Here is a 14254-nt window from a genome sequence, read left to right on the forward strand (position 1 = left end):
CTTCGTCTATTCCTCTCTGTTTTGCTATCTTTTCATTTTTCATTTGCAAGGAATGCCTGAGTAAATCTATCATGGTAGACCTTGCACCAGTCTATATCGAGTCTGCGGACCCACGCGCAAAAGCCACCGTTACCTTGCACAAGCTTTGCGACACTTGTCGATTGATATCTGAAGAACTAGCAGGCGGGGCCGGCGGCTGGATCAGACATCTTCACCACGACGAACTGCACCACAGCAGCTTGGCTGACTTGCAACAAAGTGCTGCAGGATGCCATCTATGCTCCATCATTCTGAGCAAATGGTCTCACCGTAAACCGCCCAGCCCAAAATCGCACGAGTTCGATGATTGGGATCCCGCTCGACCTTTGTTGGAAAAGTTCGTCCTGAGGTTGTACGATGGCATGCTCAGGCACCAGCAGCCGTCAATGCAACTAATGTCAATCGACGGCTACGGAATCAAGAAGTTTAATGCTCAGATAACTTTTTATTGGTACGGGGCCGACAAAGAAAAGTCAATCGAGTACAAAACCCTGCGCGAGTCGAGCCACAAGGCAGATTTAACAACAGCTGGAAACAAAACCTTTGTGCTCGCATCATTCTGGCTGCAGAATTGTCTGCAGAAGCACGCAAAATGTCGCAAAGGACAGGAACAAATCGGCAGATCGAGCAGCCCGGCGAGACTGCTTTTCCTCGGGACGCCAGGTATAATCCGCGTGGTTGCAGTTCCGCAGAGGGCGACACGCAACCGACCAATGCCGTCATATATCACTCTCAGCCATTGCTGGGGAGGAGCTTCGGTGCTCAAGCTTACATCTGCTACCAAGCAAGAGCTCACCAGAGGAGTGCCGGTCGATCGCCTTCCCAAGACGTTTCGAGATGCCGTAGAGTCTACGTTACGTTTGGGCTATCAACATATCTGGATCGACTCCTTGTGCATCATCCAGGACTCGACAGAAGATTGGGCACAGCAATCAGCCATCATGGGCCAGATTTATCGTGGCTCCGTCTGCACCATCGCGGCGACTGCATCAAGCAACAGTCTCGAGGGTTGCTTTGTGCAGTGTAAGCCATTGTCGCACCACGACTGCAAAATGACCGAGAAGAACGGCTGGGTGGCATATGCGCGCGCCGACAAGGGAGAAGCAGAGCCCGACTTCAGGCCCCTGGATACTCGTGGATGGGTGTTTCAAGAGGACTTGCTTTCGCCACGCACTTTATCTTTCTGCCACTCTGGGATCGAGTGGTCTTGCCTCGAAAAAAAGGCAAAAGACTACGCCTCGTGGCAACGGCTCGCAGACCATGATCGCATGGAAGAGCGTTATCACTTTGGCCTGGACACAGCCAAGGCCGACTTCAACGATCTGTGCCTAGAGTATTCCAACATACTCAGCATCGAAGCAAAACACTACCCTTCCTTTCACGCGCGCTGGTGGGAGCTCCTGCAGCGGTACTCGCGACTGAATCTGACCTTTGGGTCCGACAAACTGGCGGCCGTACACGGCGTCATCGAGACCTTGGCGTCTTATACAGGTCTGAAGAGTGTCGGTGGCCACTGGATGCAAATGCTACCTCATGACCTTTTGTGGATTGCTGGGTTTAGCCAGTATGATAGGCACAGCTGTGTCCGACCTGTAGACTACTGGAAGAGGGCACCGAGCTGGAGTTGGGCAAGTATCGACGGGCCGGTGGTTTTCATATTCCTCCCTAGCCAGACGCACCAACATGGCAGGGACGCGGAGAGGTACAGCACCGATCGCTTGATAGTTGCTGAGGTGATTGATGTGACGGCGCCACCCGCAATTCAGCCTAGGGGCAGCGTCGCCATTCCGGGTCGCATAGTCATGTCGACCCCCCTGTTTCGCTGCAGATGGTGGACCAACCGACCGAAACGGCCATTCTACCCTGGTGGAGGTCGGACATGGTGGTATGCAGATGATAGTTCGGTGAAGCTATGGGGGAGGTATCTGTGGCTAGCCATGATATTACGAACAAAGAGGACCAATGATCACCCCTGCGACAGTCCCTGGGGTGAGGGCACCATGGAGCGTGTCGAGAGGGGGGTCAAGTTGGTGATTGATGAAGGCTTAGTGCTGGCTAGGAAGGGTGAGCAGTTTGAGTTTGAGCGAGTAGGGATATTTTCGCAGCAGTATTGGGAGGACGAGTCCAAAAAAGACTTTGTGTTTTTCCGCCAGGATGGAACCCAGCGAACAGAAATTACTATCTTCTAGGCTTTCAAGGAACTTGTCAGCAGAGGCTTAGAGGTGCAGGAATTTCGAATATCACCGAACTTCTGAAAAACTACTGTTCGCGGCTTAGCGCGCATTAAACTTGCTTTGAAAAAAAAATTAAAAAAGAAAATGAAATACAAAAAATTGTAAAAGTGTTGTTTACACCGAAGTCTTGTTTTGGTTGAGATTGTTAACACGACTAATTGCCACGGTGTGCATAAGACGGTGTTTTCCGATTGAATATGATTAGTATCTCTCTATGAATCTCCCCGAGCCACATTCCAAATTTAGAGTAAAGTTGACTCGCAGCAAAAGGGAGAGATGTCTTTAAAGTCCGACCAGCTGCTAGATCTTTTTTTTTTTCAGCAAACTAGTTAGAGCATTCTTTTGTTTTTCAACGCACGTTTGTTTTCTCATTTCGATCCGTTTTTCTCTCTTGTTCCCCTTTGGCTTTTGTTTAGCTTTCATTCGTTTTGGACCCTCTTTATAAACTTCCCTGCTTCAAAATTGTACAATGAATCCTAAGTTTATTGTTTCCTTTTTCATTCTCGGCGCAATGGCCGCACCTGTGCCTGTACCGTCCAAGGACGGGACTGGGATGAGCCCAGGCTTTTATATGGAATCATACGGGAACCAGCAAGGATTTAAACCCGCAATACAATCAAACGGAATGACAGGACCTGGACCCAAAGGAAAACCAGTTGGTCCACAATACGAATTCAACCAACATGCGTCAAGGCTTGCCGATAAAACTTTTCATGACATGGCTTACGGTTGGTTCTGGCAAACCACAGAGGGTCCTGACACAAAGCCAACAACGGACATCCCAGAGGTAACCCACAAATTTCAATAACGAGGTGGCTTGGGTTTTTTTTGTCCAATCCCAACTGCACTGGGCCTAGTTCTAGTGGTCATTTGCATGGTAGACTGGGCTCCCACATGCGGGACGGACAAGCTGTCATGGTGGCATGGCCCGCACATACCTGGGTACGGACATAGTGGCAATTCAACAACAAATAGATAGTCCATACAAATCAAATTGATTATATATTCTAGGGGAGGTTCTCATCTCGCAACTTTCGGGGATCAAATGCGGAACTATAACATTAAATTAGACAATAAGCTTAGAAATACCCCCGCCACTACAACCATCCAATGCTAGACAAAGCAATCTATAGATTTAACAAGTCTTAAGTTTGTGGGAGAAAAAAAAAAGATCTTGTGCTATTAATAATATTTTGTAAAGGCTGAGCTAGAGGCAAATGCCAGGGCAGGCTAGGAATGCTTGTCTTGTAGTCGCAGAACGTCCATCGGTTGGTTGGCAAAAGGGTGGATTACATACCTGGGCGAGCTGCCTTGGGTGCTTGCCAAGTTGCTTACTGGGATGTCGCTGCCTGTCCAGGTTTTCGGGTCCTCGTCAGGCCAGTCAGAAGCGATGGATGGCACCGGCAGTACCAAAATTGGGGGCTTAGGTGCCGATTTGTGGTGATTGAGGGGGAAGTGATCACGTGCTGGCAAGCCGCGACTCTAGGCAGCGACGGGATTGATTGACCTGTAACACCACAACTGCCTACAACACTAGTTCTAGAGAAGAAAACAGTAATCATCCAACCATAAGATATACCTAAGTTAGGTACCTACCTTGGCATCGCAACAGGAATATGAAGGTAAGTTTGTCATTTTTAATCCAGCTGAAAATACATACTGCGCCGCTGTTGGTTCCCCCCATGCATCGCAAAATGCAGTTTTAAAAGCTTCCTCATTGTCGGTCGAATACAATTGCTTTATCTTGTTACGACAATGTCTAGCTCTATCTCCAATATTTTCATCACATCATTCATCAGAACATTACAAGCATCGCAGAAATTGAAAATCGGCTTGGGTAGCTTTGGCTTACCGCACAATGCATTTCGCTCTTGCCGCCTTGGCCGCCCTGTTCGGCCAGACCCTGGCGTCGACCCTAACCGACAGCGACACACCTACCAACTCATCCGCGCTGGAACGCCGTCACATTGAGATGGTCTATCCAAACCAGAGGAACTTTGACAATCAAGAATGGGGACACTTCAACCCGCTTGCCCCCGACGGTTCCAATTACCCTTGCCGTCCCCGCAAAGGCCTGCAGCTTAAAGTCAAAGGTAGCCCCACCCAATTTACCGCTGGAGTAAAGTTTGAGGTCAAGTTTGCGGGCGAGGAGGGCAAAGGGGCCGTCCACGGTGGCGGCTCTTGCCAATTCTCACTCTCCAAAGGCCACTCGCCGAACAAGGACACTAGGTTTTATGTCATTAAATCCATCGAAGGCGGATGTCCCAAGAGAAACTCGGATGGCAACCTGAAACCTGGCGAGGAGCCCGACAAGTACGATGTCGAGATTCCACCACAGTTTGAACCTGGCGACTGGGTATTCGCCTGGACTTGGATCAACCGCATCGGCGGTGAACCCGAGTATTACATGAACTGCTCGCCCATCAGGATTGTTGCTGGGGCTGAAAAGTCCAGCTTGCAGCGTCGCAGGGAACAGGGTTCGCCCAAGGACAAAGAGGCTGCTCCCGAGGTGAAGCAGCCCGGTACCGAAGATAAAGAGCCTGGATCCAAGGGGAAAGAACAGGGGGCAAAGGAAAAGGATATCGCTCCCAAAGAGACCAAGAAACCCAGCCCTAGCGGAAAGGAGCTTGGCGGCATCGACCAATACCCTGGCGTCTTTATGGCCAATCTTGGCCAAGTGAGCGGGGGCTGCACCACCACCGAGGCCTTGAGGGCGCGCAAAGCCATCCTTTATCCTCACCCGGGTAGCATTGTCGAACGAGGCAACGGTGATGCCGACCCGAACCTGATCAAGCAGCCATGCGACGGCAACCCTCACAACAAGAATAGGTAAGTAGGTGCTCGACTGGTTTCTTGGCCTCCTATTTTTGTTTTTCTGTTAGTTTGGCGCCGCTTGCGCAATTACTCTTTTACCCAATTGAAAAAATTCGGTGGTTTTATTCTGGCGTTTTCGATATCTTGTAATTTCCATATCCAACCTGTTTCTGCTATATTTTATTTTTCTTCATTTCTTTTCTCACTTGGACTTATTGTTCTCTACTTCTGTGTAATTCTATGTTTTCTCTGCTGTGGTTTTTCTCAAATCCGCAACACAGCAGCCTCGCCTTGGGCCTACGAGATGCCCACCCAGCCCATGGCGTTGCTCAATTGCCCATGAATTTCTATACCCCCCTGGACATCACCGATCACCTTGATCGGCGCCCTTGAAAGCCTCACAGGTCACGCGTCACTGCTCGTGTCTTAGTGCGGGGTCCGACAGAGACGCCGTCATTCTGCTCACCAGCGATTGCAAGGTCAGCATGGCCCACAACAGTAAGCGAGGACGGGCAGCGCAGATTGTTCTGTAGCTTCAGAACATTGCGATTGGTTCCACCAGACAAATCGGCAATTCTCCCTGTTATCTAAGGCAAAACAAGTGATAGAAGATAGAACAAGTAAGGTAAGCCATCTGCTAGCTTGGTATCTCTAATGTTGAACAAGTGTTCGGTTCCTACATCGATTTGACTGCTCTCGCGTTCGAGTTCGTTCGGCATCGTATTCGTGTCAGCAATTGCGCTCGAGTTCGGGTCGATGTTTTTCATCTCGCGCGTATTAAACCCGAGTGATAAAGATTCTTCACACGAATACGGTTGAAGAAGATATAAGTAAATGCAAAAAGAAATAAAAAGAAATAAAAAAAATCACTTTCGAATTCTACAATGATCCATTTCATTTGATCCTTTCCACGCGACCTGCCATCTCATTTTCGTCCCATCCGGCAAACTTGCATACCAACCCATCATGTCCAGCCAACAATACCAAAGTCTCTCATCGGAGACTCATATTGCACGCCGCAGCGACATGACATTCGAAAAAGTCCTTCACAAGGGAAGTTCGGCCAGCACGGGCGGAATCAGTTCGATGCTCGGCAAGGACCGTGAAGCGTCCAAGGCGGCTATCAACGAATACTTTCAGCATTGGGACGGCAAGACGGCCAAAAATGAGTCTAGCGAGGTACGCGATGCGAGAAAGGCCGACTATGCCACCTTGACAAGACAGTAAGTCGCGACTGGTCAGCAACATATTCCTATAAATCTGACGACATCGACACTGACACAACACCGCTGCAGATACTATAACCTTGCAACCGACTTTTACGAATATGGGTGGTGCCAGTCCTTTCACTTTTGTCGCTTCGCCCACGGCGAGACCTTTGCTTCGGCCATAGCAAGACACGAACACACCCTGGCGCACCGTATCGGCATCAAAAAGGACATGAAGGTCCTGGACGTGGGGTGCGGCGTTGGCGGTCCTGCGCGGCAAATGGCCAAGTTTACAGGCGCCAATATTACAGGCATTACAATCAACGAGTACCAAGTCGAACGTGCTACACGGTATGCCGAGCTTGAGGGACTCGGCCGGCAGTTGCAATTTGTTCAGGGAGACTTTATGTCGCTGCCCTTTGAGGAGGAGACGTTCGATGCCGTTTACGCTATCGAGGCGACTGTGCATGCCCCGGTTTTGGAGGACGTTTACCGGCAGGTTTACAATGTCCTGAAGCCCGGAGGCGTTTTCGGATTGTACGAATGGGTTATGACGGATGCATACGACGACAACAACCTCCGACACAGGGAGATTCGTTTGGGCATCGAGCAGGGCGACGGTATTGCCAACATGCAGACAGCCAGAACCGCCGTCGAGGCCATCAAGGCCGCTGGGTTCGAGCTTCTCGAGGTCGAAGATCTAGCACAAAGCACCGACGGCGGGAACTCGGCTCGCGCGCCCTGGTACTGGCCGTTAGATGGCAGTAGCTGGCGATGTGCCAACACTATTGGAGATGTGCTGGGGACGTTCCGAATGACACCCGCTGGACGTACGGTGTCACACGCCCTGCTGAGCATTATGGAGGCGGTCGGGTTGGCACCTCCAGGGACGAAGAAGACGGCTGACAGTCTGGCGAGGGCGGCGGATGCGCTGGTGGCTGGAGGAAAGGAAGGACTGTTTACACCCATGTTTTTGATGGTGGCAAGGAAGCCGCTTGCGGAAGAATAAACATGCTAACAGAAAGGAGAAAGTTGTGATGAGAATATTGTTTGGGAAAAGCTGTAATAGAAGAGGAATTAATTTCGCAGTGGGCCATGAGTGATATGCATTCCCATTGCAGCTGTCACTAATGTATACCCAGTTCACTCGGACGATTCAACGGCAAATAGTAAAAAGAAAAGAAAAAAAGTTTAAGTGTCGGAAGACGACCAATATGGCTAGAGTTTCTAGACATGACGTTGCCAGACAAAATTCTCAACAAAACTGAGACTCGCTCGCTCACGGGTAACTTTCTCTTCCAGGCAGGTGTGATTTTGCAATTTTCTGGGGAAATAGATTAATGTTACGTGCAGCATAAGGTTGACGAGGCCTTAATCTTGTTAGTCTTATACGCTTTACGAGGCAATCCCTGGGTTTCACGACTCTTCGCTCCACCACCCAGCATGCAAAAAGCAGGGATTTCCCCGCGTTTCCAAGCATCGCCTTGGCGACTTTTTTGCACCTCCCCCCCTCCGCTGCTCCGCATTAGTCTGTCTTCCCCGGATTTTACCCCGGACGCCAAGTCGACTGGGGAGATGAATTGATCATGGTTACTGGTCATGATTTCAGGATCAGATCCCGGTTGACAGCCGAAGAGGGGCAAATGGTTGATGGATGGATATGCTTAAACCGAAGTAATGTAATCAGATCGAGTTGATTCTCACGCCGTCCGACTGCTGTCAGTTCCACGTCGGAGTACAGATACTGAGGGGGAGAGAATGGACGAGAAGAAACAAAGACAGAGAGATAGGGAAGGCCAAAGCAAGCAAACGCTTACAACTTGGCAAATACTTGCGATGTAGCTGCTTGTCATTCAATAGGCTGTCAGCCAATCCCCTCATTCCTCAATACCTTGTACGCGCGCTCATTACCGCGAGCAGGGTGACATTCAGGGGCATCGAATACGTCCTGCAGGTCCATCCCCGCAACTAGAACTGGTTGCTCGGCTTCATGTGATGTCGATGTTTTCTTCTTACTACTATGGTAAACTGTTGTCCGGGTTGAGCATCTCCGAGTTCTCGTCTAAGCACTGCTGCCGCCCTATCTTTGCAATTCCACATGGAAGTGGAGATATTCAATGCTACGATGTCAGCAAAACTGCTACGTTGTGACAGAATGATGCGGGGAAAGATCCGAGGTCCAAATCCAAAGCTGCTTCGTGAACAAGGCTCACCAATGCCTTCTGTCTATAAAAGGGCAGTAAGATATCCCTCTCTTTTCGGATTCGATCATGTACCCATCATTCACAGACATCATCAGACAAACAAGCCTCAAAGCAAAACCCCAAAACCTCACAAACCGCAAACATGCAGTTCAAGAACGTTCTCGTCGCCGCCTTTGCCGCCATGGCCACCGCTCAGGATATCTCCCAGCTTCCCTTCTGTGCTGTATGTACAGATCCGTTTTCGACAGTGTCGCTATGTGGAAGAACGTTGAACTAACAGACTGAAATCTGCCCGTATACAGCTGAGCTGCTTCATTACCAACTCGTCCGTCAGCGGCTGCTCCAGCGTTCTCAACTTTGCCTGCTCTTGCGCGTAAGTCAAACGATACCCCCAAAGGCAAAGATTACGACCCTCCAAGCAGGCTCAGGAACTAACAATATGACAACAGCTCGACTGCCTACTTTGATGCCGTCACCGCCTGCGCTCAGAACAGCTGCAGCGCCGCCGACCAGGCCACCACTCGCGCCTGGGCCGTCGCCACCTGCAACTCGGTCGGTGTCCCCCTGCCCAACTGAGAGAATCACGGTTGAGTGCTATTGGTCACGTATGATGATGAATGATTGTCTTTTTTTTTAATGTATATGTTCGCTTGAGAAATAAAAAACCGAGTATCTCAAATAACTACTGAGATGTGCTGTATAGGGATATCTGAGGTTTCGTTCACTTGCTTCGTTTTTGAGGCATAACTAAATTATTATTAAAGGTTCTCTTCAGACAAACCAAATCCCGTTCAACAACAAAAAAATTACAGCACATTCTTAGTACACAACTTTTTTTCCCCCTTTAGGCATATCTACTCATCATCCCACATAACCCGCATGGTGACGGGGAAGGGGAACAAGCCACCCCAGTCCTCCCTCATGTAGACATAGAAGCCACCGGGACGGGGCACCTTCTTCAGCTCTCCCTGCGGTCCCGGCACCCTCCTCACGTTCCTGCGGCGGAAGAGGCACCTGAACATCTCGGTGATGGCAATCTGGCTGGCGTCCCTGCCCAGGCACGCGTGGGGACCAACGCCGTAGTGGATGTACTTCTCGGCGGGGCGGCGGGGGTTGACCACCTCTGGGTCGGGGAAGTGGTTAGGGTCACGGGCGGCATCCACCTGTTTTTGTGCTGTTAGTAAAAGAGCATTTTTTGGTGACAAAGTGGGGGGAAAGATGAAAAGAAAAAAGAAAAAAAAAAAGAGAAACTTACAAAGGATACAAAGACGCGATCACCAGCCTTCACTGGCACCTGGCGGCCGTCATCCTCAAATACCACGTCGTCTGCGGCAGCTTCCCTGTACGAACCAAAGGTTCCGGCGAGTCTGATACCTTCCATGGCGTAGCCGAGGAGGAGAGCATCCGTCTCCGGAGTTGATGGCTGAAGGGCGACTAGGTGGATCTCGGGAATGTACTGCATGCCGGCGGGAGACAGGTAGTAGTCCACAGCTTGGGCAAACTGCAAAAGAACCGGTCAGTACAGATACAGTTTTAGTGGTTTAGGTTAGGTTAGGTTAGGTTAGGTAGTCGGGTCAAAACTTACCACCTGAGCCTGGTTGGGAACCATGGCGCCCGATGTAGGGACGACGTGGCTCCAGGCAATGTCATAGTCGCTCAACCCGTGAGCCTTCAATCCCTTGATCATGGTCTTGCCGTAGATGGATAGCGGCTCATCCTTGGACGGCTTGCCGACAAACATTCCCCTGGACCAGGGGATCTTGTTGATGAGCTTGACGTTGGCTTCGACGAGCTTGGCCAGCTTCTGGCAGACCTCGCGCGTCTTGGTACGCAGGGGGAAGGACTTGGACGGGTCGAGGTCGAAGAAGATGGTAGTGAAGATGGCTGCCAGGATACCGTACATCTCCTGCTCGGTGAACACTCCGGTCGGGTTCTTGGCCGTCTTGAGAGGGAGACCAAAGACCTGGCTGGCAAAGTGCACGTGGACCATGTTGCCGACGTCCCTGATGATGTCGACATGGCGGTGCTTGTTGTTGCCCAAGAAGTAGCTCTTGCTGACGAGCAGCTCCTCCATCATGCCGGCGTAGAAGGCCTTGACGGCATCGGTCCAGCCATCCTTGTACAGCTGAGCGGCCATGCACTTCCTCTGCTGGGCGTGCAGCGGGTCGTCACCCGAAAGCATGAACTTGAGACCTCCCTCGCCCATGAGGAACCCAAGACCCTCGTGCCAGGTAACCTTGTACTTTTCCTGCGTCTCGAGGATGTACTTGGCACCTCCGTAAGACGTGATGTTGACGCGAGGAGGGATGTACTTGGGTGCTTCAAAGTCGAACAGGTCGGCACGTCCTAGAGCTTCCAGGATGCGCTTGTTCTCGGACGGGACCACCATGGGGTAGTGTGCGTAGACCGAGTTCTGCTTGAAGTGGTTGGGGAATGCACGGATGAAGAGCTTGTAGAAGACACAGCCGTGGTTGACGCCGAGGTCGTAGTCGACCTCCTTGTAACCCCAGTTGGTCAGGTTGCGTGGCGTAAAGTCGGTAGTGTAGAACCTGTCTCCACGGACGAGACACACAGCATCCGAGAGCACGACACGGCTGATGGTGTAGGTAGGAGCAATACCAACACCAGGGACCATGGGCTGCTTGTCCTCCTCGGCCACCAAACCAGGGTAAAGCTCGACGTTATCCGGGTGGTCGTACAGCCTGCGGAGAGACTCGGCGACGCCAGGATCCGAGTTGATCTCCTCGAACGTATCATACGGCTTGAGGTGGAAATGTTTACGGAACTCGTTCAAGCCGGCGACGTTCCACTTCCTGCCTTGGATGATACCCATCGTCTCGACAACCTTCATGGCCTGAGGCACGTTGCGGGCACCGAAAGCACCTGCGACGTCCTCGATCGACTCTGAAATGCAACGGACAAGGTCGTCGTCGTTGAACTTGCCATCGGGACCACGCTTGAAGCCGCCAAAGGTGCGCTGGCCCGGGTCGGCAGGGGTGGCATTGTCCATCTTGGCAAAGCCCTTCCACATCTCTTCGGGGCGGACCTCAGAGGCCGGCTTGCCAAAGATGTTTTGGAACTGCGACTCGACAAACTTGCTATCCTTTTCCGAGATGCACGAGTGCCAGCGGTAGCAGAGGTTGAACTCGGCCGAGACGGCGTTGCCAGTGCCACGCTCGGCTCCATCTGCGGTACCGACGTGGGCACCCGCATCTTGACGAGGATCCAGGGTCCATGTGGTGTCGACACGGTTGAGCTGTGGTGAGTGTTAGTGGATCTAAGGAAAGCAAAAAAAAAAAAAAAAAAAAAAAAAAGATGGGATGTAGGGGTGGATGGATCGACTCACGTTGACAATGTTCCTAACGTAGTCCACCAGGGTGATGTTGATATACAGACCCGAGGTCACCAAACGTGCAACCTGGAAGAGGTCGTTGTCATACTTTTTCCAGGCGGCCTCCTTGGCCTCACCCTCTAGTAGCTCGCTGGGCTTGGTGAACCTGCCACCTTCGTTGATCAATGCTAGATTCTCCGCCACATGATTGTGGAAGCGGTTGAACATAATCAAGAGAACGCTGACACCAGGCGGCATCCCTGCAAGCCGCTTGTCTGCATAACAATCAGGCTTCATGCGACCATCCTTGAATGTACGAATCGAATCCTGCATCTCCTGGCTGTTGCCATACAGAGGCGCCAGGTCGAGATACGACGAAGACTTGTTGGTGTTGATGTCGCGAGGATCGGTCCAAAAGATGTCATGGATGATGATTGTAGCCCAGTACCACAGGATAGATGAGACGTTGTTTGGATGCTTGCGGTACGAGTTGGGCGTGCGTCCCATGATGGAGTCAAATATCAGGCCAGGGTCCGGCAGGGCACCCGGCGGGGTGACGGTAGGGATCACGGACCGGGAGTAGCGAGTGTTTGCCGCACCGAGGTGAGGGTTAAATGGGTTCTACTCTATGTTAGCGGTGAACGATTTTTTTTTTTTTTTTTGATTTCTTTTTGACTCGAGCAACATACGTTAAAGGTACCATCAGGCGTGCGGTATGCGTGCTCAGGGCCGAGATAGTTGAGCGGAGGGTGATCCAGACTCTCCCACAAATCCTTGACCAGCGAGTTGGTAAGCTCAGCACGCTTCTTGGAGTCGGTAGGAAGTCTGGCAACGAGCTGCATGACGCGTTCCATCATCATGGTCTTGTCATCCTGGAGCTTCTCTCCCTTTAGCTTGGACTTGACCATGTTGAGTAGAGTCTTGACATCTGCGGCAAGTTAGCACAAGGCACATGCTGGTCTATTCGATATCTGCAACAACTACCCCTACTTACCATAACCACGAATATGCTTCAAGTCTTCCCCAATACCAGTCAGTGACTTCTGGGTAGGGTATGTTCCATCACCATGCTCGGTAGGAAGCGGACGCTTGGACATCTCCTTGAGCTTCTTCATGGCATTCTCCTTGGGAGCCTTGGGCTTCTCCCCCACAGGGGGGAGTTGACCGTTTTGCGTGTCAGCCTGACAGCTTCCATTCCTGGTCGACTGCCCATAGCTTGAGCTCTTGCGGCTCGGTGACTCCTTTGAAGACATGATGATGGTTGGTCATTGAACGAACAAACAACGAAAGGAAACCCCCTCGACTGGCAACGGGAATGCCATCGTATATTTCATATCGAGTTCGTAAGCGGACCACAGCTCCATTCATCACCAAGACCCTTTCGGCGTAACGCCCAGCCATGGATGCGAGTTAATGCAAAGACGCCCGCCGATCAACACGGTAACTTGTGTCTCTTCCATGTCAAGCCATGTGTTCAGGTGGACGTTATTCCAGCCAATCGACTTGTGTAAAACAAAAGATTTATTTTCATCATGTCCAAGGCTGGGAGCACCGACGCCACGGCATGCATATTCTTGGCTTCAGCTTCTCTCAAGTGGTAGACGCCAACGAGGACGGCCCGATATGTCTGACGTTGGTTGGCCCCGAGATTGTGTTTTTCTTTTGTTGTTGAGTTTAAGCCACTACTAGCCCGGGGTTCTTCCCATGCGTTGAGAAGCTGACAGACACGAAGATACCTACCTACCTTAGACAAACCCTCGTAGCGGGGCCGTGCAAATGGGAAAACAATTCGCACTGCGGGCCAAGGAAAACGGCGCAACATAGTGGCCTACATCACGGGGGGGACTACATTTTACGGGAACTACATTCTAGCGTCCGAAACCGAACTGCCAATTTCAAAAAACCCCATGTTCAGTTGGTTGAGTTCAGGGTGTTTTTGGGGAAAAGGGGGGGGGGCGGGGGTGCGTGCATCGCGGAAATTACTCGCCGGCCGAAACGCTGGCACTTTTTTATTACATGAAACTTGTGTTGTTGTACCATAGTAATAATAAAAGCTTTTTGCTCCTCATAATAGACATGATCTGATGTTTGGGCCTCGGTATAGGCTTGGGGTTTGGTTTGAACCTAAAATAACCTGTTGTCGCGTTTCATTGGCGACGACCAACATGACTTGTGGGCGGGCCTAAGGTTTAATTAGGAGTTGAAATTTTTGTTGATTCTTTGTCACTCTGTACACGTCGAGAATTGCAAACGCATAACTCCATTCATTTATTGCGCCTGCATTTTTATCAGGTTGAAGCCTGTTTAAATTAGCCAGCTGGAAAGGCAATCCCAGAAAAACCCAGATGCCCACCCTGAAATACGGGGATTATGTCGATCGGGAACATGACTGACAACAACAAAAAAAGCGTCGTTGTCGTGAAA

At 50.9% G+C, this 14254-nt stretch overlaps 5 protein-coding genes across 5 annotated transcripts; 4 read left to right on the forward strand and 1 right to left on the reverse strand.

Moving 5' to 3' along the window:
* Window positions 1–71: 71 nt before the first annotated feature.
* On the forward strand, window positions 72–2228 carry PgNI_09083 (uncharacterized protein; the record flags this gene model as incomplete). The annotated part of the gene is made up of 1 exon (XM_031129073.1): window positions 72–2228. The coding sequence occupies one exon, from the start codon at window positions 72–74 to the stop codon at window positions 2226–2228; it is 2157 nt and encodes a 718-aa protein (XP_030977614.1).
* Window positions 2229–4131: 1903 nt separating this feature from the next.
* On the forward strand, window positions 4132–5106 carry PgNI_09084 (uncharacterized protein; the record flags this gene model as incomplete). The annotated part of the gene is made up of 1 exon (XM_031129074.1): window positions 4132–5106. One exon carries the CDS (start codon window positions 4132–4134, stop codon window positions 5104–5106), a length of 975 nt encoding a protein of 324 aa, XP_030978284.1.
* An 863-nt stretch (window positions 5107–5969) lies between these two features.
* On the forward strand, window positions 5970–7304 carry PgNI_09085 (uncharacterized protein; the record flags this gene model as incomplete). Its single annotated transcript, XM_031129075.1, has 2 exons — window positions 5970–6310; window positions 6383–7304. The coding sequence occupies exons 1-2, from the start codon at window positions 6054–6056 to the stop codon at window positions 7302–7304; spliced, it is 1179 nt and encodes a 392-aa protein (XP_030978285.1). The 5' UTR covers window positions 5970–6053.
* Window positions 7305–8387: 1083 nt separating this feature from the next.
* PgNI_09086 (uncharacterized protein) lies at window positions 8388–9319 on the forward strand. The gene is made up of 3 exons (XM_031129076.1): window positions 8388–8722; window positions 8802–8872; window positions 8949–9319. Exons 1-3 carry the CDS (start codon window positions 8642–8644, stop codon window positions 9073–9075), a joined length of 279 nt encoding a protein of 92 aa, XP_030978286.1. The 5' UTR covers window positions 8388–8641; the 3' UTR covers window positions 9076–9319.
* A 34-nt stretch (window positions 9320–9353) lies between these two features.
* PgNI_09087 (uncharacterized protein) lies at window positions 9354–13083 on the reverse strand (the record flags this gene model as incomplete). Its single annotated transcript, XM_031129077.1, has 6 exons — window positions 9354–9662; window positions 9755–10000; window positions 10085–11755; window positions 11846–12451; window positions 12520–12758; window positions 12825–13083. The coding sequence occupies 6 exons, from the start codon at window positions 13081–13083 to the stop codon at window positions 9354–9356; spliced, it is 3330 nt and encodes a 1109-aa protein (XP_030978287.1).
* Window positions 13084–14254: the final 1171 nt, after the last annotated feature.

This window comes from Pyricularia grisea, assembly GCF_004355905.1.
Source record: "Pyricularia grisea strain NI907 chromosome Unknown Pyricularia_grisea_NI907_Scaffold_7, whole genome shotgun sequence".
In the NCBI taxonomy this organism is placed as follows: domain Eukaryota; kingdom Fungi; phylum Ascomycota; class Sordariomycetes; order Magnaporthales; family Pyriculariaceae; genus Pyricularia; species Pyricularia grisea.